The sequence below is a fragment of the Rattus norvegicus genome, chromosome 19 (genome assembly GCF_021556685.1).
Source record: "Rattus norvegicus strain SHRSP/BbbUtx chromosome 19, alternate assembly SHRSP_T2T, whole genome shotgun sequence".
Lineage (NCBI taxonomy): Eukaryota > Metazoa > Chordata > Mammalia > Rodentia > Muridae > Rattus > Rattus norvegicus.
The window spans coordinates 36,811,515-36,834,554 of NC_141552.1; the positions used below are offsets into that span (position 1 = coordinate 36,811,515).

At 42.4% G+C, this 23,040-nt stretch overlaps 3 protein-coding genes across 5 annotated transcripts in view; 2 read left to right on the forward strand and 1 right to left on the reverse strand.

The window, feature by feature from the left end:
- The window catches only part of Ces1dl1 (carboxylesterase 1D like 1), a 32,081-nt gene extending 30,758 nt beyond the window's left edge, over positions 1-1,323 (forward strand). For all 3 annotated transcript variants that reach the window (XM_087594044.1, XM_087594043.1, NM_001013889.1), the window contains 1 exon segment: positions 947-1,323. In XM_087594044.1, coding sequence (XP_087450170.1) covers positions 947-1,130 — 184 coding nt within the window. In that variant the 3' untranslated portion in view covers positions 1,131-1,323.
- The window catches only part of LOC134483626 (carboxylesterase 1C-like), a 117,562-nt gene that overhangs the window by 61,048 nt on the left and 33,474 nt on the right, over positions 1-23,040 (reverse strand).
- On the forward strand, positions 15,994-19,823 carry LOC120098583 (uncharacterized). The gene is made up of 3 exons (XM_087596636.1): positions 15,994-16,094; positions 16,396-16,600; positions 19,711-19,823. The coding sequence occupies exons 1-3, from the start codon at positions 16,043-16,045 to the stop codon at positions 19,811-19,813; spliced, it is 360 nt and encodes a 119-aa protein (XP_087452762.1). The 5' UTR covers positions 15,994-16,042; the 3' UTR covers positions 19,814-19,823.

Genomic DNA, 23,040 nt, shown 5'->3' on the forward strand with positions numbered 1-23,040 from the left:
TGGACAAATACAAGTAAATCTGTTGTGGTCATGTGTGAATGGCCATTAATCCAGATGCCCTTCTCTTCTGAATCATCACGAACTTGGCTTCTTTACCTACTAAAACCTACTAGAATCCCTCTTGAGCCCCACCCACTGCATTCTGCACTTTATACGACACACTACAAACATTCCCAAACTCCTTTACAACCCAGGTTTTTAAAACACAATTCTTCAGAAACACCACATTGGGGGGTTAATCTCAGAGAGATCCACTTTTTAGTAATTCTTTTAGTAGTAATTCTATGTGTTAACATCTTTGCACTGCTGAGACAAAATACCCAAGGTTCATCAAGTTCAAGGATGAAGGCTTGATTTTTGACTCTGACTTTCTCTTGAAATGTTCACTGTGAGCCTGTGACAAAGGGGACTGTGTTGGCTTCCGGTGAGAACCAGCTCCTGGTTTCCTGGCAGTCAGGAAACTGACTTACTTGTCGTGTTTTGTTTTGCTTTCTTTCTTTGTTTGGGATGTGTGTGTGTGTGTGTGTGTGTGTGCGCGCGCGCGCACGCACGCACAGGCGAACACATGTGCGAACACATGTGTGTAGTCAGGAAGTACTGAGATAAAAGACTGGAGTCCCAACATGGTGCAGAGCAGACCCTCAGTGACCCAATTCTCCCAAGTAGGTAACACCTCTCGATGCCTCCATTAGCCTTAACAGAAGTGTTAGCTGAGCATCAGCTTTTAATGTGTGAGGATTTGGAGGAGAACTAAGGTCTAAATAACCTAGGAGTTTCTAAACATGAGCAGGCTGACCTAGGAGGTGGAGAATTGGCATAGGTGTGCAAGGTAGCTTCCTGGCAGAGATCCACCAAGGCTTTCTTGAAAACTCTCAGAGGACCATGGGGACAGCACAGTTGCTGTGGTGAATTACTTTTCTTTTTTTTCTTTTAATTCTGTTCACAGGAACCCTAATGGGGGAGGGCTGCCCCATTGGCCAGAATATGACCAGAAGGAAGGGTACCTGAAGATTGGTGCCTCAACTCAGGCAGCCCAGAGGCTGAAGGACAAAGAAGTGGCTTTTTGGTCTGAGCTCAAGGCCAAGGAGGCAGCAGAGGAACCATCCCACTGGAAACATGTTGAGCTCTGACCAGGAGGGTCAGCCATGTTTGAGAACCTGAAGCCAAAGGGGAATTATTCCACAGAAGTTTTTGTAAAGAAATAACACTTCTTGTCTTTGAGACTATAACATCACATGGTATTTTGTACAAATGCATTAAAGGGAAAATACTTAACCTTATTGCTTCAACTTGTAAAATAAAACATTATTTTGAAAATCAAAATTGAGTCAATGTCTGTCTTGGGGAAGTTTTAGTTCTTTTTATTTATTATTTTATTTATTTTCTTGTTTCTTTGTTTTGTGTATGTTCATGTGAGTACAGAGAAGCTTGAGGAAATGCCTCCATCAGATTGCCTGTAGGCAAGTTTGTAGGGCATTTTCTTGGTTAATGATTGAAGTAGGAGGGCTCAGCCTTCTATGCGTGGTGCTACCCTAGGGCTGAGGGTCCTGACTTGTATAGTAAAGCAAGCTGAACAACCTATGGTGAGCATTCCTCCACGGCTTCTGATTCAGTTCTTCCTTCCAGGTTCCTACCATGAGTTTTTGCCTTAGCTTCCATTAGTGAACTATCACTCAGAATACACAATCCAAATAAACGTTTTGCTCTTCAAATTATTATTTTTTTGGTCCTGGTCTTTATTGTACCAATAGAAACCTGACTAATGCAATGTCTTTGGCTCAAAATTAATCTACGTGTCTCAGACGGGGACAGATGAAGAGAGAGGCACCATAAGAAGGTCTCTACAGGAGATGGATAGAGAAACAAATACCCTGAAAACTAAAGGAAGATGAGCATGAAGGAAATGCTGGGTGTTGTGTTAAAGTTTCTATGGGAGACATGAGCAAGCATCTATGCACCCCAGATAGAGCATGAAAGAACATAGAAACAGAAACAGAGACAGAGACACAAAGACAGAGAGACTGAAAGAGAGAGACACAGAAAGAGAGAGACACAGAGAGACAGAGACACAGAGAGAGACAGAAAAAAGAGGGACAGAGAGACGATTCCATTGAGCGTACCTTGATTCACAACTGAGTGTGAATGTATTTGACTTATTAGCATAAATGAGGAGTTACTAGCAAGATTACTTAGAAGCAGATGTGTCTCCACATACCTTTCCCAATGAAGACTTCCCCATCACTACATAGATGTAATACCTCCTTTGGTTAACTGTCCACCCTATATATAATCTAGCACCTCCATGAACCCAATACAACTCTGGAAGAATTGCACAGAGACTGTAAGAGAATTAAGAGTGGCTGGAATAGGGTCTAGTGACCCTCTGCAATCCCTTGAATGTTCTCTTATAGGGTCCTGAAGACTCTTACAGATATTCTTAGCCTCTCTGATTAAGAGGATGAGGGCTGTTGTGCCCAGAAGTCACTTTTTCACAGCAGATTTGAATGTGTTTCACATTTCTCTTCCAGGGAGATGTTCTCATAAATGTAAAGAGAATGATCAGAGTTTTCTAAGTGGTAAAGGCAATGTGTGGTGTAAATAAGAAGTTAAAGTTGACTGAGAACCACAGACCCAAGAAGATGCTTGCATGCATCTCAGACTCCTCCACAGATGTCTATCGGGTGTTTATGAATAAGTCTGGGGACATGTTGCAAGACTGGGATAAAATTTGTTTCTGAGATTCAGGCACGAAGAACAGCACTACTCCCTTTCCATAAGGGAACCATACTCTGCCCACATTGGGGAATCTTTAGATACCAGATGAAGGCTTATTGCAGCCAAGAGAAAAGTTGTAAAGTTCTGTAACCTATCGCATGAACAAGGCATAGTACTGGACCTAGGTCATCAGCTTTTACTGCTGCTGAGAAATAGGGTCATGGAAAAGACTTCATCTGATCCATCCAAGATTCTAAAGTTAAGACAAGACAATGACTAGATATCCTACTCCTCACTAGTGTTGAGTCAGTAGATGCCCTCTACCAACTAACAGGAGTCAGCTGGTTTGTGTGCCAATGTGGAAGGACTCTAAGGAGGCAGGAAAGCAAGGAAGAGCAGTACTAAAAGTGTAAGGCAGAATTAAAGTGTGCTATTTTATTTCAAATTTCATGTAACTTATAGTGCAGTGTGAAGTTACAGTGTGATGGTTCAAAGATGGCTATTGAAAGCTCAAGTCAACCATTAAAGATGTTTCAACCTTTGATCATTGTCTTTCTGCATCTGCAGAAACTTCATATGTTCTTACCTGGTTCCATTTATCTTTTTGAAAAGTACATAATTTTATTCTTAAGTGTGAGGTACAGACCACATATACAATGGGTATATAGCCCACATTTTCATTATCCACTCTCATGGGACCAGTCCCAAGTGACCAAGTGGGCAATTGCCTGAGGGATAAAAACTCTCTCTCTGGGATAACCAGAGCATGTAGGCTGTATGCCCTGAAAACAACTTCAGGCTTCTAGAAGGCAGAGGAATACTAAAATAACATCATTTATAATGCTGTCATTGATATCAAATTAGATTAAATGTTAGTGGTTAATCTTTAATCATGATATAGGTCTAAAAGGACAAGTGAGGGTGCTTCAACCAAATCTTTTAACTGAGTGGCTATATACAGCACAGCACCCTGGTAGGATAATGTTGGAAGGGTTCCAGAAGGAGAAAGGCCTTACCTTATGGACCTGCCACCACCATCAAATTCAACACTGCCAAGACTATTGCCCATGCTGACCCCTCTGTGGCCATGTCAAATGTGCCAGCAAGGGCTTTCCCTTTAACAGCTGAGTGGACACCATGATTATCTGGTAAGTAGAAGAAAAGATTACATCCAAGGTGGTGGAGTCATCCAAGGTCATCTGGGAGAACCTAATGCCTACATGGACTGGAAGTGAAAATACTTTCAGCTCTTGACTGGGAACATGACTGCCAACCACATGGCCATGTGCACATGTGTGTGTGCATAGTCACCCATGAGAACACTACACCCTTTGACCAACACCAGCTATTGAAGGACAAGATCTTCAGATATTTGCTCATGAGTAGACTGGGCTCAAGGAGGCCAACAACCTTGTCAAGTGGACAGAGTTCAATAAACAATGATTCATGAATTTTGAGGTTCAGAAGGGCATGTCCAATAAATGCCAACCCCACCCCACCCCCATTTTTAAGCATAAAATTCTAGAGAAGAGCTCTTGTTACTCCTTCTCTGTGACTAAGACTAAATTATTATCATAGTACAGTTACCATCCTGATGTTCATACAGATATGTAGATTCTTTCATGAAAATCGATTCAACTATGAATAGCTGAACCAAGGCAGAAATTCTTATAAGAAAAAAAATCACCGTGTGAAATTTGCCATGCTGTCTCTACTTGGTTCTGTATTAATGATTGTGATGATGAAAATAAATTATTATAGGTACATATAACATCTGATAATTGCCCTCAAGAATGGTTGGAGGATGCCATCTTTGGAGGATTTGGAGAGTGAAGCCAAATGGAGGATAGACCACCTAACATAAGGGGTGGTTCTGATGTTTTGATCAGGAATCTGCATGTGAACACTGAAGTCCTGTTCTCAGTTGGTTCTTGGTTGATCAATAAAGATGCTAGTAGCCAATGAGGTGGGTGGAATAGGCAGAATTTCCAGGTTTCTAGCAGATGCAGGGGAGGAGAGACATATTTGCTATGCTTGGGGTAGGGCTTAGGAGAGAAAAAATCATCAGCCATATGAGATCTTGGGCAGAGTGGCCATCTACTGCTTCCCTGACTGGGCCTAGGGTAGCAGATGGGATATTAAAAACATAATTAGCTGAGGGTAGATTTAGGGGGATGAACAAGGAGAAGAAAACTGATCAACTAAAGTTGACTGCAAATTTAGGGTTCTGAGCTGGGAGTGAAAAGAAGGATGTGATAGCCAAGGAAGGTTTAGAAGAGCCTGGCCATTTCCTCTGATCTGAGGGAACCTGGCAAGGCTGGTAGCAAGGTCTAACCTGAGCTTAAAGCAGGATAGCAAAAACACTACAACCTAATCCAATTCTAATCAGGAAAACCAAGTCAATATATCTGGTCCTACCTTGTGTGCTATAAGTACTTAGGGCTGCTAAACCAGTGATTTAATTCAGCTGACATGGTGAAAGATCAAGACACACCATCAGCTTCTCAAGCACAGACTCAGTCATATCAAGTGCAGCCCTGTGAAAGCAGAAATTCAAGAGAAAATCCAGACAGATGCTTTTTCCAGAGGCAATCTCAACCAAGTACTCTTCCAGGCTAAAAAGAGACTTCTGGATCCCTTTGACCTGGTTAAAAAGGTTGTCCAGAGATGTCTCTGGGCAGCGAGCAGTGGACTCTTTTACCTCCAAGAAAGCTTCACAGAACTAATCGCTGAAGAATAAGGTCACTGAACATATATTGGCCAGCCTGGATCCCCTTCATCTGGTTATGGTGTTCAACAATAAGAAACTGCAAACCCAACAAACCTGGGGTCTCTTACAATGTCTCTTACACAAGGAGGTGGTGTTTGCACAAATAACAATAACCAGGAATGATCCTTAGGCTAGAGTCAGTGCCCTGGTTAGTGCAATATGGTCTGCCTGTTGGTAGTCCTAGGTGGGAGGGGCCTTGACTCTCGAGTTGTGTTCTAGATGGCAATAGGGTATGTCTTGTGTGGTTTCTTGCATTTTGGTTGAGTTCAGTATAAACCATGTTAGGGCCAGACCAGGCAAGGGAGAGTCAAAAGGTAAAGAAAGTGATCTAATAGTTTAGTAATCATGAGGAAGAATACTTTGTGGCTTAAGGAGAACAAGTGTAGCTGAGTTGGGGGAGCACCAGTGTGGGAAGGTTGAGGGAGTTTGTAGTTGAGTGGTGTGTGTAGCATGAGTGGGATTGGGAGAGAGCACAGAGATTGCTTGGTAAGTCAAGAGATTGTTAAGGTGAGACATACAGAGGTGTAAAAGGAAGGAGGGAACAGTTTAAGTTTTTGGGTCAGGAACACTGTTGCCATTAAAATTCCAAACAAGGTTATTCTAAGATACTCTTATTTAACTGTTTGGAAAGATAAGCAATTACCTTCGTATCAGATCCATGTCATTGTCCCCAGTGTCCCAGTGTGGACCCTCACTGAGCACCAATACTGAGGTGGGATGGTTTAAACTGGTCAGGCAAAGCTGGGGTGGAGACAGAGTTAAAGGTGTTTTGAGGAGAAAGAAAACTCTCTGGTAGGAAGTATGCAGTTTGAGAGGCTCATGAGGTCCCTGAAGCCAGTTGCTGGGATGGTCTGGTAAGGAACACAAAGCTAGGAATGGGAAGGTGAAAGAAACTGCCCTAGAAGGGAGTAAACGCAGTCTTGAAGATGGAGACTGATATTCCTCTGATCGATTCAATATTTTAGTGAGTAGACACTATATGGAGCCTCTAAATTCTCCTTTTCCCCTTCTTCCTCGGGTATGGAGAAACTGATGACGAAAGCGAGGGACTTCCTCCTCTTATTCAAGCCTCAGAAAGCTCCCAACCATATAAAAGTCCACTGGAAAGTGTCCTGTTTTTCTCTCAAACCTCGTTAGACTAGGTTTAGAGATCTATTTTACACCTCAAAAATTATAACACACATACTTGTAGCTATAAACATCCCTATTAGGACAGCCTTCATCATGACTATGAGGTTTGAGTGTGTTGAGTTTTTGAGAAATTTCAATTTTCTTTTTCAATTTCATTACCGATTCATCATCCAAAGGTGTGTTGTTCAATATCCATGAGTTTATGTTCTCTAGTTTCTTTTGCTGTTGATTTCTAGGTTCCTTTCATTGCCAGATGTAATTTTAAAAAATGCTTCAGTTTTCCCAAGTTTGTTAAAATCTGCTTTGGGTATCATTATCTATTATAGAGAAAGTCTCATAAGCTGCTGAGAAGAATCAGCGTTTGGAGGAATGATCTGCAGAAGAATATTAGATCCATTTGACTTATATTAATGTCATTTACCTCCGATGGTGCTCTGTTTTTGGTCAGGATAATCTATATATTGGTGACAGTGGGGTGCCAATGTCACCCACTATAATTCCCTTGGGTTTAATCTGTTTAATAACAAAGACTTTTTTTGTTTTGCTAATGTTTTGATACATGAATGTTTAGAATTGATACACATCTTCAAGATGACTTTTTCTTTCAATCAGTATAAAGTAACCTTCTTTGTGACTGCTGACTAATATTAATTTGAAGTCTGTCAGAACAAAGAGAATTTCTTCCTTTCTGATTTCCACTTTTTGAAAAGCCTTCTCCATCATTAGATCTTAGGTTGTCTTTGTCTTTGATGTTAACATGCATTCGCTTGGAGGCAAAAAACAGGTGAATCCCGATTTCTTTTTTTTATTAGATATTTTATTTATTTACATTTCAAATGTTACCCCCTTTCCCAGTTTCCCATCCACAAACTCCCTCTCTCACCCCCTTACTCTGCTTCTATGAGGATACTCCCCCACATACCCACCTACCCTGCCTCACCGCCCTAGCATTCCTCTACACTGAGGCAACAAGCCTTCAGAGGACCAAGAGCCTCCCCTTCCATTGATGCCAGATAAGTCCCCCTCAGTTCTTTCAGTCCTTCCCCTAACTCCTCCACTGGGGTCCCTTTGATCAGCCTGATGGTCAGCTTCATAGCAGCCTTATTTATAATAGCCAGAAATTGGACACAACCCAGATGTCCCTCAACAGATACAGAAAATGGGTATATATACACAATGGAATACTACTCAGCTATTAAAAATGATGACTTCATGAAATTTGCAGGCAAATGGAAAAATCTAGAAAATATCTTCCTGAGTGAGGTAGCTCAGTCACAAAAGAACACACATGGTGTGTATGCACTGATAAGTGGATATTAGGCAAAGAACTTGGAATACCTACAATATAACTCACAGGCCACATGAAGCTCAAGAGGAAGGAAACCCAAAGAGTGGATGCTTCAGTCCTACTTAGAAGGAGGAACAAAACAATCAAGGGAAGTAGAGGATGGGAGGGACTGGGAGAGAAGTGGGGCAGAATCAGGTACGGGAGGAGATAGAGGAGATGGAGGAGACCGGGGAGACGTACAGAGGGTCAGGAAACTGAATAGAGATGTGTAGCATAGGGGGATGGGGAACTGCATGTAACCACCGGAAAGTCCCAGATGCCAGGAAAGCAAGAGCCTCCCAGGACCCCACAGGGATGGCATTAGCTGAAATACCCAACAAAGGGGAGGAGAACCTGTCAAGACCATATCCAGAGGTTAGGCATGGCCCTCTGCTTAAGGAATGGGGCCACCCACTCATCTCCAAATTTTAACCCAGAATTGTTCCTGTCTAAAGGAAATATAGGGACAAAGAGTGGAGCAGAGACTGAAGGAAAGGCCATCCAGAGACTGCCCCCACCTGGGGATCCATCCCACATGCAGACACCAAGCCCAGACAGTATTTCTAATAACAAGAAGTGCTTGCTGACAGGAGCCTGATACATCTGTCTCCTGAGAGTCTCTGCCAGATCCTGCTCTTGCCTTCTTGATCCTGCTCTGTCCCCTCACTCCTTCCCCCCTCCCCATTCCCTTCCCCCTTCTCCATTTGCTCATGGCTGGCCTCTACTTCTCTATTCTCTCTCTCTCTCTCTCTCTCTCTCTCTCTCTCTCTCTCTTCCCTCTTTCCCCCTCCCTCCCTTTCTCCCTCTCTCCCCCCTCGCCCCCATCTCTCTCTGCCTTTTGCTGTCTCTGCTACCCTCTCAACTCCCCTCCCCTTGCCCTGACTAAACTCTATTCTATACTATACAGCTGTGTAGCTGGTTCCTCAGGGGGAAGAGACACCTCAGCATGGGCCTGCGGAGTCATTCCCTTCCCCTATACCTGACTACACCTCCACCAAACATATTCCTTCTCCCTTACCTTTTTATAAACCCAACATCCACCATGCCAATGTCATAACAGTTGCTTGGTGGAGGGCAGAGGAACAAGGACCATGTGGTGTGGACTGAGCTAGTATTTGATGTGTGAGGCTGGAATGGACACAAGCTGTGGAAAAGTAGGTCTATACCAACTGAAGGAAAATACAGAGGTGGAAACAGATAAAACATGAAGCTAGGCTGTTCTTAGCATCCTCAGGACTTAAAGATAATTAAAGCTATGCAAGGTTACAGAGTTAAGCAAAAAAGAAGGGGGGATGAGAAAGAGTAAGAGAGGGAGGGATAGGTAAGGAGGAGATGGAACAGTAGAAAGTCAACAACAGTATGGGTGTAAAACCAAAGTGATAGGTCTTAAGATCTACAAGAAACAGAAAACTAAAGCAAAAGCAGTAAGAGATATTTATGAAAGAATAAAGATTGAAAACTATAATAACCAAAGAAAAGGGATACCTGTGTGGGGTCATGGGACTTTAATCCTAGCACTCAGGAGCTAGAGACAGGCAAAGTTAAAGGCTGCCTGATGTACAGTTGATGTATATAGTGAGTCCCGGGCACACCAAGGACACCTAGCAGACTCTGTTTCAGAAAACAAGCAAGTAAAGAATCAAAAGACAGACAAACAGAAACAAAGAACAGAAAAAGAAAAGTAAATATGCAAACTAAAAGTAAGCAAAAGACGAAAGTCACATATTAGTCCAATAGATTAAAAAATGTATACTAGACTGTTCTCTTCCCTGTTGGGAAAGCTTTTGAATTCTCTCTCTCCCTGGGTTGTGTCCTATGGCAGGCTATGCCCGGTGGGGTGTGGCAGGTACAGTGCAGCAACTCCAGTTCAAACCCATCAGCCTTGATTTGAGTCCACAGATTCCTAGTGGAATTTAGACAAAGTGCCTTTTGTATCATGTTTCTTAGCTGTGTCAAATTCAGGGCTCTAATGATCGGTGTTGCCTCACATGAGATGGGAGCCTCCTCCCACCAGCTCGCCCCCCAACCCCCACCCCCAGCCAGGGATCAGTTTCAGGTTCCTGTGCCCAGGTTCATTTTGTCAGTCTCATTTTTATTTCCTGTTCCACTGCTCCTGCTGATACTCCCTGTGCTGGTGTCACATTTCAGTCTCTGGGCTCACAGCCTGGCCTGCTCTCTCTGCCTTTTGTTATGCATCTCCTAGCTCCACAGCCCACTCTGTGAGATCCTGCTTCTCTCTGCCTGTGGTGTGTGCAACCCTTGCTCACAGCCATTCTCTATTCAACCAGCTTGAATCTATTTTTTTTTAATAGCTCATTTCAGGGATGAGAGAGATGGCTTAGCACTCAAGGTGCTTGCTGCCCTTCCAAAGGAGTTTCTTGCACAATCATTAGGCAACTCCCAACCACCTATAACTTCAGGTCTAGACAATCCCACATCTTCTTCCAAACTCCATGGGTACGTACACACACACACACACACACACACACACACAGAGAGAGAGAGAGAGAGAGAGAGAGAGAGAGGACAAATATACACATGCATATGCATTTTTATATTTTAAATAGCTCATTGCAAATTTTTATAAATACATATGGGTATAGATGCTGCATTTGAAAGTATATGTCTTTGTTAACATGCACATGTAATATCCTGGCCAACATCTGTGAGACTGCTATGCTCACTTGGACATCCATACAGAGTAGGGAAAAGTCCAAAGCAAGTCTGACTGGTGGAGCTCCAGCATTCCCATTTAAAAAAAAACTTCATCTTCTTTTCTCACTTGACATGCATCCTCTCTGGGGTCTGCCAGTGCTACTTTGTGATATTTTGTTTCTAAGTGTCTGTCTGTATATTTGTCTGTTTTTCTGTTTGAATTGCTCTCAAACATAGCAATGTTGACATATCCAGTTTCTTGGAGCACAGCAGGCTGTGAGGAACCTTATGGAGAAAACCTACATGAGAAATGGGCTTCTGTCAGGTTTGATGATGAGAATATCCTGATGTTTTTAACCATAAAGTCAGTGTTGATGAATCCACAAGACAGTACATCCAGAGAGAGAGACAGAGACAGACACAGAGACAGACACAGAGACAGACACAGAGACAGAGAGAGACAGACAGAGACAGAGAGAGACAGAGAGAGACAGAGACAGAGACACAGACAGAGAGACAGAGACAGTACATCCAGAGACAGACACAGAGACAGACACAGAGACAGACACAGAGACAGAGAGAGACAGAGAGAGACAGAGACAGAGACAGACAGACAGAGACAGACAGAGACAGAGACAGACAGAGACAGAGACAGACAGAGACAGAGACAGACAGAGAGAGACAGAGAGCCTAGCGGAAGGGAGGCCATGCTGCAGAATGACCATGGGCTACTTCCAGTGTCTGACAATGCTGGAAGGCTGAGGAAGCAGCTAAGTTAGGTAGATCCATGGGATGATGAACTTTAGAAACCACAACTCTGAGTGCTTTGTTATCTAAGAAGGAAAAACATTAAGACTCCCCAACGGTATTCTGCTAAGCTCTTGTGACCCAACAGTGTGTAATGAGTCAGATTCTAGTGTTGGCTTTTTTGTTATTGTTGTTGTTCTGTTTTTTGGTTTTTTGTTTTGTTTTGTTTTCTTGGGGTTTTTTGTACTTAACTGCTAGTGGCTCTTGGTCTCTCTAATCCCTCATTTCTTTCTTGCTTCTCTAGAAAAACTGGTGAGCAAGAGCAAGGCCGATTCTTATTTTGGTGCCAGCAGAATATGCAGACACCCTCTCCTTAACCACACAGCACACTCTGACCAGAGTCATTTCCAAAGACATGGTGGACCTGATTAGGAGGCTCGCCCTGCTCCTCACAAAGTTCAAGAGTGTGTGTAAGAAAACTGCATACAATATTTTTGGAACATTCATACCCATGTCACCGTGTGTGTGTGTGTGTGTGTCTGTATGTCTATATCTGTGTCAGTGTCTGTATCTATGTCTCTGTGTATGAATGTGTATGTGTGTCTGTGTGTCTGTGTGTCTATGTCTGTGTCTATATATGTGTCTATGTGTCTGTATCTGTAAGTGTATATGTGTCTGTGTGTCTATGTCTGTGTCTATGTGTCTGTGTTTGTATGTGTGTATATGTCTGTATCTATATGTGTGTCTGTATCTGTGTCTGTATATGTGTCTATGTGTCTGTCTCTGTATGTGTGTATGTGTCTGTGTGTGTTTGTATCTATGTCTCTGTGTGAATGTGTGTGTATGTGTGCATGTGTCTGTGTGTCTATGTCTGTGTCTATGTGTCTGTGTTCGTATGTGTGTGTCTGTATCTATATATATGTATGTGTCTGTGTCTGTATATGTGTCTGTGTGTCTGTATCTGTATCTGTATGTGTGTATGTGTCTGTGTGTTTGTATCTGTTTCTGTGTGTGAATGTGTGTGTATGTGCATGTGTCTATGTGTCTATGTCTGTGTTGCATGTATATCAGTGATTCCTTCTAAGGCAATGTAAATGCAAGTACACAGAGGTCTAGATAAGTTAAAAGTAAAAGGAAGGCACCAGATATAACTCATAGATACCCAAAAGGAAATCAGGTCTCAACATTAATATTGGATAAATTAATACAGTAGAAGAAAAAAATGGAAGCCTTAATTATGACTAAAGGGCCAACTCACCAGGAAAAAATGGCAATTTTTATAGACAGTTAATAAAAGAGTCACAGATGTTCAGGATGTCTTGAGTTTGATTCCCAGAAAGCAGGCCTTGACACAGGTTTGAGTGCAGTTTGTATGGGGGATGGTGCTAACAGAGAGCACTGTGGGTAACTGAGGAGGGAGTGCTGGTGTGACTGCTCTGTGTGCTATTTTACCTGGCACATTTTGATTTCTTATCAATTATCCATGGTTCATTCACTGTAGAGTTTTGCTTTTCTGGCTACTATGAACATTATTAATAGAGATTTTGATTATATCCATATGTTTTGTAATATAGTCAGCATGGATAGCAAAGATCAAACAAAAGGAAAGCAAAAATATAGTCATAAAAGTGTCTCACTATGCTCTATTCCTCCTCACACTTTAAACTGTTCATGTATTGTCTTCCTTAGGGTTTTATTGCTAGGAAGAGACACCATAACCGAGGCAACTCTTATAAAGGACAATATTTAATTGTGGCTAGCTTACAGGTTCAAAGGTTCAGTCCATTATATCACCATGGCAGAAAGCAGGACATCACCCAGACAGGCACAGCACTGGAGGAACTGAGAGTTCTACATCTTGTTCCAAAGACAAACTGGAGAAGACTATCTTCCAGACAGCTAGGGGAGGGTCTCAAAGCCCACCCCCACAGTGACGTACTTCCTCTAACAAGGCCACACCTTCTCCAACAACGACACACCTCCTCATAGTGCCACTCCCTGGGACGAACATATTCAAATGATTACATCGACATATTAATGAAGATTTATTCTAATTAATTTGATTTTAGTTCTTATAGTAAATATATGAATGTTTTATGCACCAAATTTATATTAGACCATTTAGGTTTGTTTGTATAGCGATTTTTGAGCCATCTCTTTTATTCCTGTCCAGGTTTTTATTTTCCTCTTATTCCTTAGCATAGCTTTATTCACTTCATCTCGAAAATTGTCTTTATAAGCTTTTAGATCACAAGTTTGGTGGAGAGATAGTCTCAGGTAGCCACATCCCCATTCTCTGTCATGCTAGGGCAGTCTCTGTTCTTGCCTCAGATCTATAAGGTTTGTGTCAATGCTCTTCCTAGATATTTGCATTTTCTGAGTTGAAAAAACACACTGCTTGAAATTTAAGGGCTGGATTTAGATCTCCCTCCCTTCCTGTGTGGAAGGTACCTCCCTACTCTGGATACTTGGGTTTGGCTGTTTATCCCCTACCTGTCTTCTTCAGACTATTTTTCACACACTGAAATCAAGCCCTCTGTCTGGACTCCCCACATTTCCTGAACACTTATGAGAACACTTTGACTTTGGTATGTGAACACCTGAACTGTTGATGTGTTATGGGAAGAGACAAATGGAGGATCTTAGTCACTGTTTTATTCCGTCAACCTTCCCAGAGAAGCACCTTACTCAGACCCATCAGTATGTGCATGTCCTCTCTTATAGTCACCTCTGCTTTACTGGCGTTGCACAATATAAAATGAGTTGTCATTTTCTTCTTGTAAACAACTGAATTTCTTTTAAAGATTTGATCTTTTATGCACACACACACACACACACACACGTGTGTGTGTGTGTGTGTGTGTGTGTGTGTGTGTGTGTGTGTGTGTGTTTGCAAGTGCCCCTGGAAGCCAGAAGAGGATGCCAGATTCCCTGGAGCTAGAGTATCATGCAGTTGTGAGTTGCCCAGCATGGATGCTGGGAATGGAACTTTGGCCCTATACAAAAGCAGTAAGGGCACCCACTGGGTCAATCTCTCCATTCCCAAGCAATTGAATGTTTTAAAAAGGCTCATTTTACTTACCTCTCCTATTCCCATTCCAGATACCACTACTTTTCCACCAAGACTATCCTTTCCAGTCCCCACAAAAAAAGTGTCTGACTTGATTTCTTAAACAGGGTCAAGGCAAAACATAATCACACCACCCTTCGCCACAGAGAGCAGCACTGTAATAGACGCACATGCTTCTTTCCAAGGCTCCTCAGTTGCTGGGGTTGCGAAACAGAAATAACACCACAGATCAACCAAAAATCAGTGTTTGTTCTTTTTTTTTCTTTTATTTTGCTCCATTTAGGTACATTCCAATGGCCTTAATGCCGAACATTTTGGACATTTTAAATAATTCATAGATAAGGGCTGTAGATGTGCCTCAATGGCTGCTTTTCTAGAGGACCAATGTTCAATTTCCAGGACCCATATTTGGTTCACAATCTACAACTCTATTCCCAGATGTCCTGAAGCCCTCTCTTTTCTTGCCACCATGGAGAGATAGATAGATAGATAGATAGATAGATAGATAGATAGATAGATAGATAGATATAGAGAGATAGGGAGATAGAGAGATAGATAGATATGCAGGAAAATGCACAAAAAAAATAAAATCTCGGAGAAAGAAAGAATTCATAGATAGATAAATGTGTGGATGATTAGACAAAGGATTGTGGTTAATGTAGTTTTTTTGCCATAAGAACAAAGTAGTGTTTGAGTGAGAATTGTTCCCATAGTCTCAAGCATTCAAACACCCCGATCCCCAGTAGGTGGTGCTGTTTGGGGATATTTATGAGATGTAGCCTTTGTAGAGGAAACTCAAAAGGATTTAAAGCCGCATCTTTCAAGTTCACTCTCTACTGCAAGCTGACATTTAAGTATAATGAGCTCTGCCTTCCGTCCCAACCATCCTGCTTGCCATGTGTTAGCATGCTTCTGTTCTGCCATCCATCATGGGCTCTGGTCCCTCTGCGCTCTACCGCTGAGCTAAATCCCCAACCCCTCACTCTCTCTTCCTGATGTTGCCTTTGTTCTTCATGTTTCATCACAGCAACCAGAAGTAACCAATACAAACATTCTGTCTAAACATCCCTGCTCCGAAAGCAGTGAGATCATTAACACAGAGGCTACCTGGCAGGAATTGTTGGCATCAGAAAAAAGTGTTGGCTGAAGATTGAGTTTAGAAAACTTCTGATCTTGAGAGCCTGACTTCTAGGAAATGGCAGTCCATGGAAGCTGGGAAGTGTGCAAAGTTCCCGGCCAAGCAACACTGGGGATGTGAAATGCTCTTAACTGTCTGACTTGTGGTAAGAATCCTAAACCAAAGCTTCGTCCTGACTGCAAGCATCTGCTTGCTGACCTGTCTTGGGAAGTTCAAGGTGCACTGAGAATTTCGATTAGAAAAGTTTGCGTAAGAGGTTGGCTGGGTATCACGGAGTGGGTAGTGTCTTTAAAGATAAAGAAGAGTAAACTCTTAGTGGGTGTGACTTGGAAGTCCTAACAAACACTGGGGAGCTCTTTGAAGGAGGGAGAGTTTTATGTAATTATGCTAATTGGTCTAGAGGTGGGTCCACAACAAAGAGGCAGGTACAAGCCTTTCTATTTGAGCAGTAGACACCTCCCTGTCTCCAAGAGCTCTTATTCTTCCGCTATGTGGCTCTGTGTTCTGGTCTGGGCTTCTCTTGCTGCTTGCCCAATTTGGGGTAAGTTCTTCTGGATTACAAACATTTGGTTGCATATTTGGAAATGTACCCTCTATGAAGTAGGTGAAATATATTCAGGGAAGGTACAAACCAGGACAATAACCCTTATACTGGCTGGCTACTTTTATACCTCCAAACAGATTACTGTTTAGTTGGCCCTCTCTTTAATGTCAGAAGGAAATGAGACCTTAGAAGATTCAGGTGACTATTAATGACACAAGCCTAAAAATGACCAAACCAACCAGGAATCCAGGTTGTATCTTTCCCCTCTAATGTGTCCTTATGTTTTCTTGAGCATCAGGACACCCATCCTCACCACCAGTGGTGGACACCACGAAAGGCAAAGTCCTGGGGAAGTATGTCAGCTTAGAAGGATTTACACAGCCTGTGGCCATCTTCCTGGGAGTCCCTTTTGCCAAGCCTCCTCTTGGATCTCTGAGGTTTGCTCCACCAGAGCCTGCAGAGCCCTGGAGCTTCATGAAGAACACCACCTCCTACCCGCCAATGTGAGCCACTGGGGTGGGGACTGTTTCCGTGGGTATGTGTTGTGGTAAATAAGTAGTGTTAGTTGGGGGTTTCTACAATGCCTTAGAACACTTAGTTCCCAGATAAAAGACATACAACCTTTACATTCATAGTAAGATTTTAAAGCACTAAAACTAGGTAGATATCTAATCTCTAAGCTATTTTGTCTACCTCCGTATCAATAACCCTGAGATATAATTTGCCATGTTCCTCCTGGGCCTCTCTTACACCAATTGGCCAGCACTCATGGCCACATTTTTATGATTCACCTATCCAGTTGTGTCTTATCCTCTCTTTCCCTTCTCTCCTCCCTCCCGTGGTCCTGTCTCAGACCCCAAGCCCAGGAGCTGAAACGTTGCCTACCTCTCCTCTTCCCAGCTATAGGCTGAAGGCATCTTTATTGACCAACCAAGGATAACATGGGGGACAAAGTTCCATAGCATCACTTGGTGTACCTGAGATTTTGCTCTTCCCTGAGGCAACCAGAGCCAGTACTTAGCGTTACAGTACACAGCAGCAGATCCAAAGGTTGTGTGTGAGATAGGTGTACCTATTCCACAGTGATGCCTGAGGGAGACTAGGCAATCCTCTGACTAGCTATATTAACAGCAATCCCTGGCATCCCTAAGAACATCATGGGTCCTTAGAGATGCGCTAGTTACTAAGTATTTTCGTAGTTTTCCAAACCCTTTATTTAGCACAAACTTATTCAGCACCTGTAGTGAACCAGTGATGTTCTAGGTTTTCAGAAACCAGTAACGCAAACAAATCTATATTTGATGAATCTTTTATCCTGTTGGATGGAAAGAGAAAATAAGAAATCTGCGGATTAGCATACCACGTCTATTATTTACTAGAATATTGTAAATGCTTTAGAAAATAGAAATTGATCAGGTGAGGGAGCTGAGAAGACAGATGCTGTGTCATTGTGATTTTAACCTTAGTGTTGCTTAGGAGTCTGGTGGGTGTGAATTTATGGGTGAAGAGAATAGTAGAGATGACTGCAAGTTCTCACACCCAGATCTACCGAGCTATCTATTCACAAGCAATTTTCAAGGGCGTGTTACATCACCCTTGGCAACTGAGTGAACAAGCCAAGAATTCCAGATGGCCTCAAGACCACCTCAGAGAACCTCAAACACCTACAAATATCAGATCAGACAACATTTGTGTCCTCCCCAAGGTTCCTCTAGGAGTTTCCCAGAATTCTGTTCCTGGCTGTCTTCTTACCATTCCATGCCTTTCACCTACAAATAGTATCTGTTATGTGCTGTGTTTATATTATGCTTGCAAAGCGAGACACTACTATCTCCAAAAGTTAAACACACATACACACACATGCACACACACACACACACAGTGAAAGAGAGTTAAAATCGTATGCAATTCAACAGCTCAGAGAGAACTGCTATTAATAATTAAGATCATGTTTTCAGGGCCTTCTTCTGTGTAAATCCTCCATTAAACAGAGATCATAAATACAAAATGTGGGTGGCAGCCTGGCACATTCATATGCATCGGCATCCTTTCACATCATATATATAATATACATATTATGCATATATATGGTATATATATATGGTATGACAATATATATTTTATATTATAATATTTAATATAATAGCAATTGTATATAATAATTAATATAATAAATAATAAATAGTAAGACTATATCTACAAATATGTGCATATACATATAATCTTAGTATTTATTAACTGTGCATAATTGGGTCCTAAGGTATTATTTATTTACCCAATCTTCTATTTGGATTGACTGAAGTAATTTGGTTTTCTTGACTATAAACAAAATTCTGATGGATTCATTACATACAACCATAAATGATTTGGGATAAATTTTCAAAGGTAACATTGCTGATTCAAAAATATGAAATTTGGGTACCTTTGTCTCTATAAACAACCGAACTCTGCCCAATTGTCCCATGGAAACATAAAAACTTCCATCCCTGGGCTTTGACCCTTGCCTTGGCTTACTTGATGAATTTTTCCTGTGTGCGCTGGATAAACAAATTGAGACCTTAACAATGATGAATAGGACCTTGGTTTCTATAGTTCAGTTTTTAAAAACATTAGTGAACCTAAATTTTTCTACCCACCTTTGACATGTGAATTTATGTTTTTATGAATTTCATGCGGTGCTCTCAGTGATGTGGGGAAAATGACCCAGGGCAGAGATTTAGGCAAAGAGTTTGATGTGGTCTGTGCCAGGCTGGCCCTACACAGCATCACTTCTACACACCAGGGATGCTGATTGCAGCCTTCTCTTTACAAAGAGACCTGGAATGTTGCTTAAAATCTGCTTGAAGTATAACCACTACCTAACAAAATCTTCCCGGCTCTGTAACCTTGGGCCAGCTGTCAAACCCCTCTGTGCCTCCAATTCCTCATCTGTAAAACAAAAATAATAAAACATGCCTGAAGTTGAACTGACCCTTACATGACTTCATATACAAGGAGAACCATGCTCTCACTGCCATGCTACATTGAATCTTTAGAAGCCTTTATCAAGGAGTCAATAGTGACTGCTGAAACAGGAAGATGTTGGACCTTATCTTGGGGCCAGAGCAGGAAAGGAATTCAGACCACCCAGCATATGATGTCTGAGACAAGGCTAGACTTTAGATTTTCTGAGCTTCTCCTCAGCAATGTCCTCCCCTACCTCAACCTACAACAGACTGCCTATCATTGTAGCTAACTGTCTTAGTTAGTGAATGTCTTCTGAGAACTATATAACATGTTTACCTGTTGGAGGAGCATAGTCAACTACAGACCACTATTCAAATCTCAGAAGGACAAAGCCCTGTCCAGGCACTGCAGGAGGTGACATCTTCTAGGGAAGGTCACCATACAATACAATCATCTTTCTCCTTGGTCCAAGACATCCCAAAAAAACTCCAAGAAGAGAAGAGGTATCAAGTGTTTCCCCCAGAGATGGTTACCACCTATCACCCATGACAATGACTCTGGGAAAGTAATAGAAACTATTTTTATCAGTTCAGATCTCTCAGTGTACAATCAGGCCCAGCCAGCATGCTTCGTCTGGTGAAATCTCAGATGTTCTTTCTCCTCCCAGGTGCTCCCAAGATGGAGTTGTGGCAAAGTTACTCGCAGATATGTTGAGCACCGGAAAAGAGAGTATACCTCTCGAGTTTTCCGAAGAAGTTTTCTCTACCTGAATATTTACAGTCCTGCTGACAAAAAACAGCCGATTGCCCGTAAGTGCAGTGACCATTGGTCCAGACTTTTACATTTGAGCATCCAGATCCTCTGTGAACTAGGTGATAAAGGCAGCAGGGGTCAGGAGCACATTAGTCAGGAGTGATTAAGAGACCACAGCTTCCTTCCAATTTTCACTTGAGGTTTTTTCCAGACTTTTGTAGAGAGCACTATTCAGCTCACGTGTAATTTCCCAAGTTCTTCGCAGAAAGAACACCTAATCTTACCTATGAGAATCCTATCCCCATGACAGTTAAGTCATGATTTCCAATGAAGTTACAAGTGGGAGGAATCGTAGGGGAAAACCCAACATGATATAGATGGAGAAACTAAGGTTCTGATGGGGGAAAAATAAAAAAGCACAAGGAAGGGGAAACTCAGGTCTCCTGATTTTCATGTGGGTACTCTTAGACTGGGCCTGCAGGGTGGGCAGATAGCTTTATTGACAAGTCACCCATGACAGCTTCATTGTCAGATGAAAACTTTCACTCTTCCATGGAAGGGAAGGAGAAGGGAGGATGCTGGGACAATCTCAAAAGCTGCCCTGCCTGCAGGCAGCACGCCAGGATTTCACTGTGGCTCGTTTCCATGTCTGGCTGCTTTTGGCACAGTCTGATGACCAAATGATTCAGCAGTTCACATGAAAACACAGTACAGGAGAAGGACAGGCTGCCAGGTATAGATGACAAGTTTGGGAAAGAGTTTTCTAGAGAAGGTAATCTTGGATTTGTAACATGTCAACACCCAATAGACTTCCCAGAAGCCCTCTGTGTGAGACCCAGAAATGGTGGACAAAGTTGATGATATGTATGCTAAGATTTGGTGTTTTCTATGTTCAGAATTCACAGGGAGACAAGGACATGGTGTGGGGGGGGACCTTGTTGACACCCACTCTTTAAGTCACATAAAAAGCGAGCATCCCAGAAGGCAGACTTATCTGGCCTTCTCATTGGAAAGGAACCTAGAATGTTGCTTATAATGGACTTGTAAGTTTAAGTACTACCTACTGTGGATCTTCCTGGCTATGTGTCCTCTGGGCAGCTGCCAATTCTCTCTGTGCATCCAGTCCCTCATTTGTAGACTAAATAACAACAGATACCTGAGACTGCTCTGAGTCTAAGATGGCTTCCTGCAAAAGGAAAACTTGTGTCTGTTCCTGATTCTCCATGATTGTTTTCAGCACCACTCAACATTGTACCATTGAGACCCTTTATCAGGAAGCCAACAGTGATTGTTGAAATAGGAAGAGAGTAGAACTTTAGCAGGCCAGGTAACAAGACCTTTGGAAGCTTTACTCCCCATACCTGGACCAGAGGTTCGGGTACTTAAAGAGTCAAACTTGGGGTCAGAGAAAAAAATCATTTAATCCGTTCCCACAGAGCCATGCTTTCAAGATGGGTCTACAAAGATACATCATAAGCTCTTCAAGACACTATTACCCATTACCCTCAGACTCAGCCTTCACTCTTAAATATCCATGATTCATCTCTCGGAGGCTGCAGAGATGCAAAGGGATCTTGAGATCATGGTAACAGGTGACACTCTAGCTTTAAACACATGCACTAGAGCCCACAAGTTCTGAGTATTAAACCTGGATCTACCTTCAAAAAGATGAGAGAGCAGAGCCTTTTCTTAACCTCTCGGCATGTTTCCTCACATGGGAATTGCCATATAAAAGCTCAGCGAGTATCAGGCTGGATCACAGTTTTGCCTGAGAGCTAACAGTCAGGCTGACTCACTAGTCAGACCTGCAGGAGGGTCTGCCTTGTGACGCAAGAGCTGTCTGTCTCACTGCACCCTGGTCATGGACTGGAGGTGTTGGTCAGCTCAGCATCTGGTTGATGGGAACTAGCATCAGGATCAAGCCCTGAGTTGTTCTCTCACTGGCTATACTTTCTCAGCAGGAAGTTTCCCCTCCATTTCTTATCTGTCGCTCATGAAAATATCATTCCTTACCATGTGGGAAGATTATTATATATAGTGCATAGATCAATTCTTAGTTCATCATACCCCCAACATTTTCCCTCAGATTAATTGTATTATCACAATATTATTTTACACACCCCCATTTCTTTCCTGATCTTCATGCTATTTAAATCAAAGAACATGGATTGTAAATTATTACATCCCTTCTTCTCCTCAAGTTTCATTGGAGAGCCTGACACACTGTACATTCTGAGATAGTGCGAGCCAAATGACCAAAGACCATCTTGAATGGAGCGAACGAGTGAAGTGGATGTGAACTGGAAGTAGCATAGTGGGAAGACTCAGGCTTGAGGAGAGGCTCACTAGAGAGGGATGCCATCAGGGCGGTGGAGTGTCTCCCCAGGCAATCCCTTACCATAGAGAATTTAATTCATCACTGAGGAGATAAATGGGATAAGACTAAGCTGAAATACAAAGTCTGTCTCTTGTTTATGTGCAGTTGCCTGCAGTTCTTGTTGTGAAGTGATGTGATCGCAGGCCTTTATGGGTCCCATGATAATCTCAGTTCTGTGTCTTAGGAGGATGGGAGATATGAGAAGAAAGGGTGGGGTTACTGAGTGGCCATGACATCCTCGACCCTTTGAGAGTTGAAAACAAAAAGAGTCAGCTGTTTGTAACCTTTCTGGGAACTGATGTGATTTGGGTAATGACCTCAAAGCACAGCCTACATACAGACAACCAATTCATATGAACTCAGCAGTGGTCCCAAATCTTCAGTCTACTGCCCATGTGGCTTTATTGTTGTCCAGGTGATGGTGTGGATCCATGGAGGTGGACTTATAACAGGCAGAGCATCACCCTATAGTGGACTAGCTCTCTCTGCCCACGAAAACGTGGTGGTGGTAACCATTCAATACCACCTAGGTATTTGGGGATTGTTTAGGTAAGATACTAGATTTTTCCTCTCTGCATATTAATTAGTCTTTGCCCTGGTTCCTTTTGCTCGATGAATAAAACAATACCTGAGATTGTCTGGATAGAAGAACAAAGAACTATTGAAAGGTTTGGAAGACTCAGAGTCCAATGATTGGTTAGAAGACTTCTGTAGTGAGAACTCATGCCTATCAAGTAATGTAGTAGAAGGATGGAAATTAGATTTTTACATGAAGAAGAGATATCATGAGAGGGAGAAGTGAGTGATGGCTGGCGGTCTTGATACTCTTAAACAAAGCACTCCTGGAGAACGGAACGAGGTCCTGTG

Coding starts and splice junctions, on each gene's coding strand:
- LOC120098583 (XM_087596636.1), top strand. CDS start 16,043: ATGTGGCTCTGTGTTCTGGTCTGGGCTTCTCTTGCTGCTTGCCCAATT. Junction 16,095..16,395: donor TGCTGCTTGCCCAATTTGGG/GTAAGTTCTTCT, acceptor CTTGAGCATCAG/GACACCCATCCTCACCACCA. Junction 16,601..19,710: donor ACCACCTCCTACCCGCCAAT/GTGAGCCACTGG, acceptor TTCTCCTCCCAG/GTGCTCCCAAGATGGAGTTG.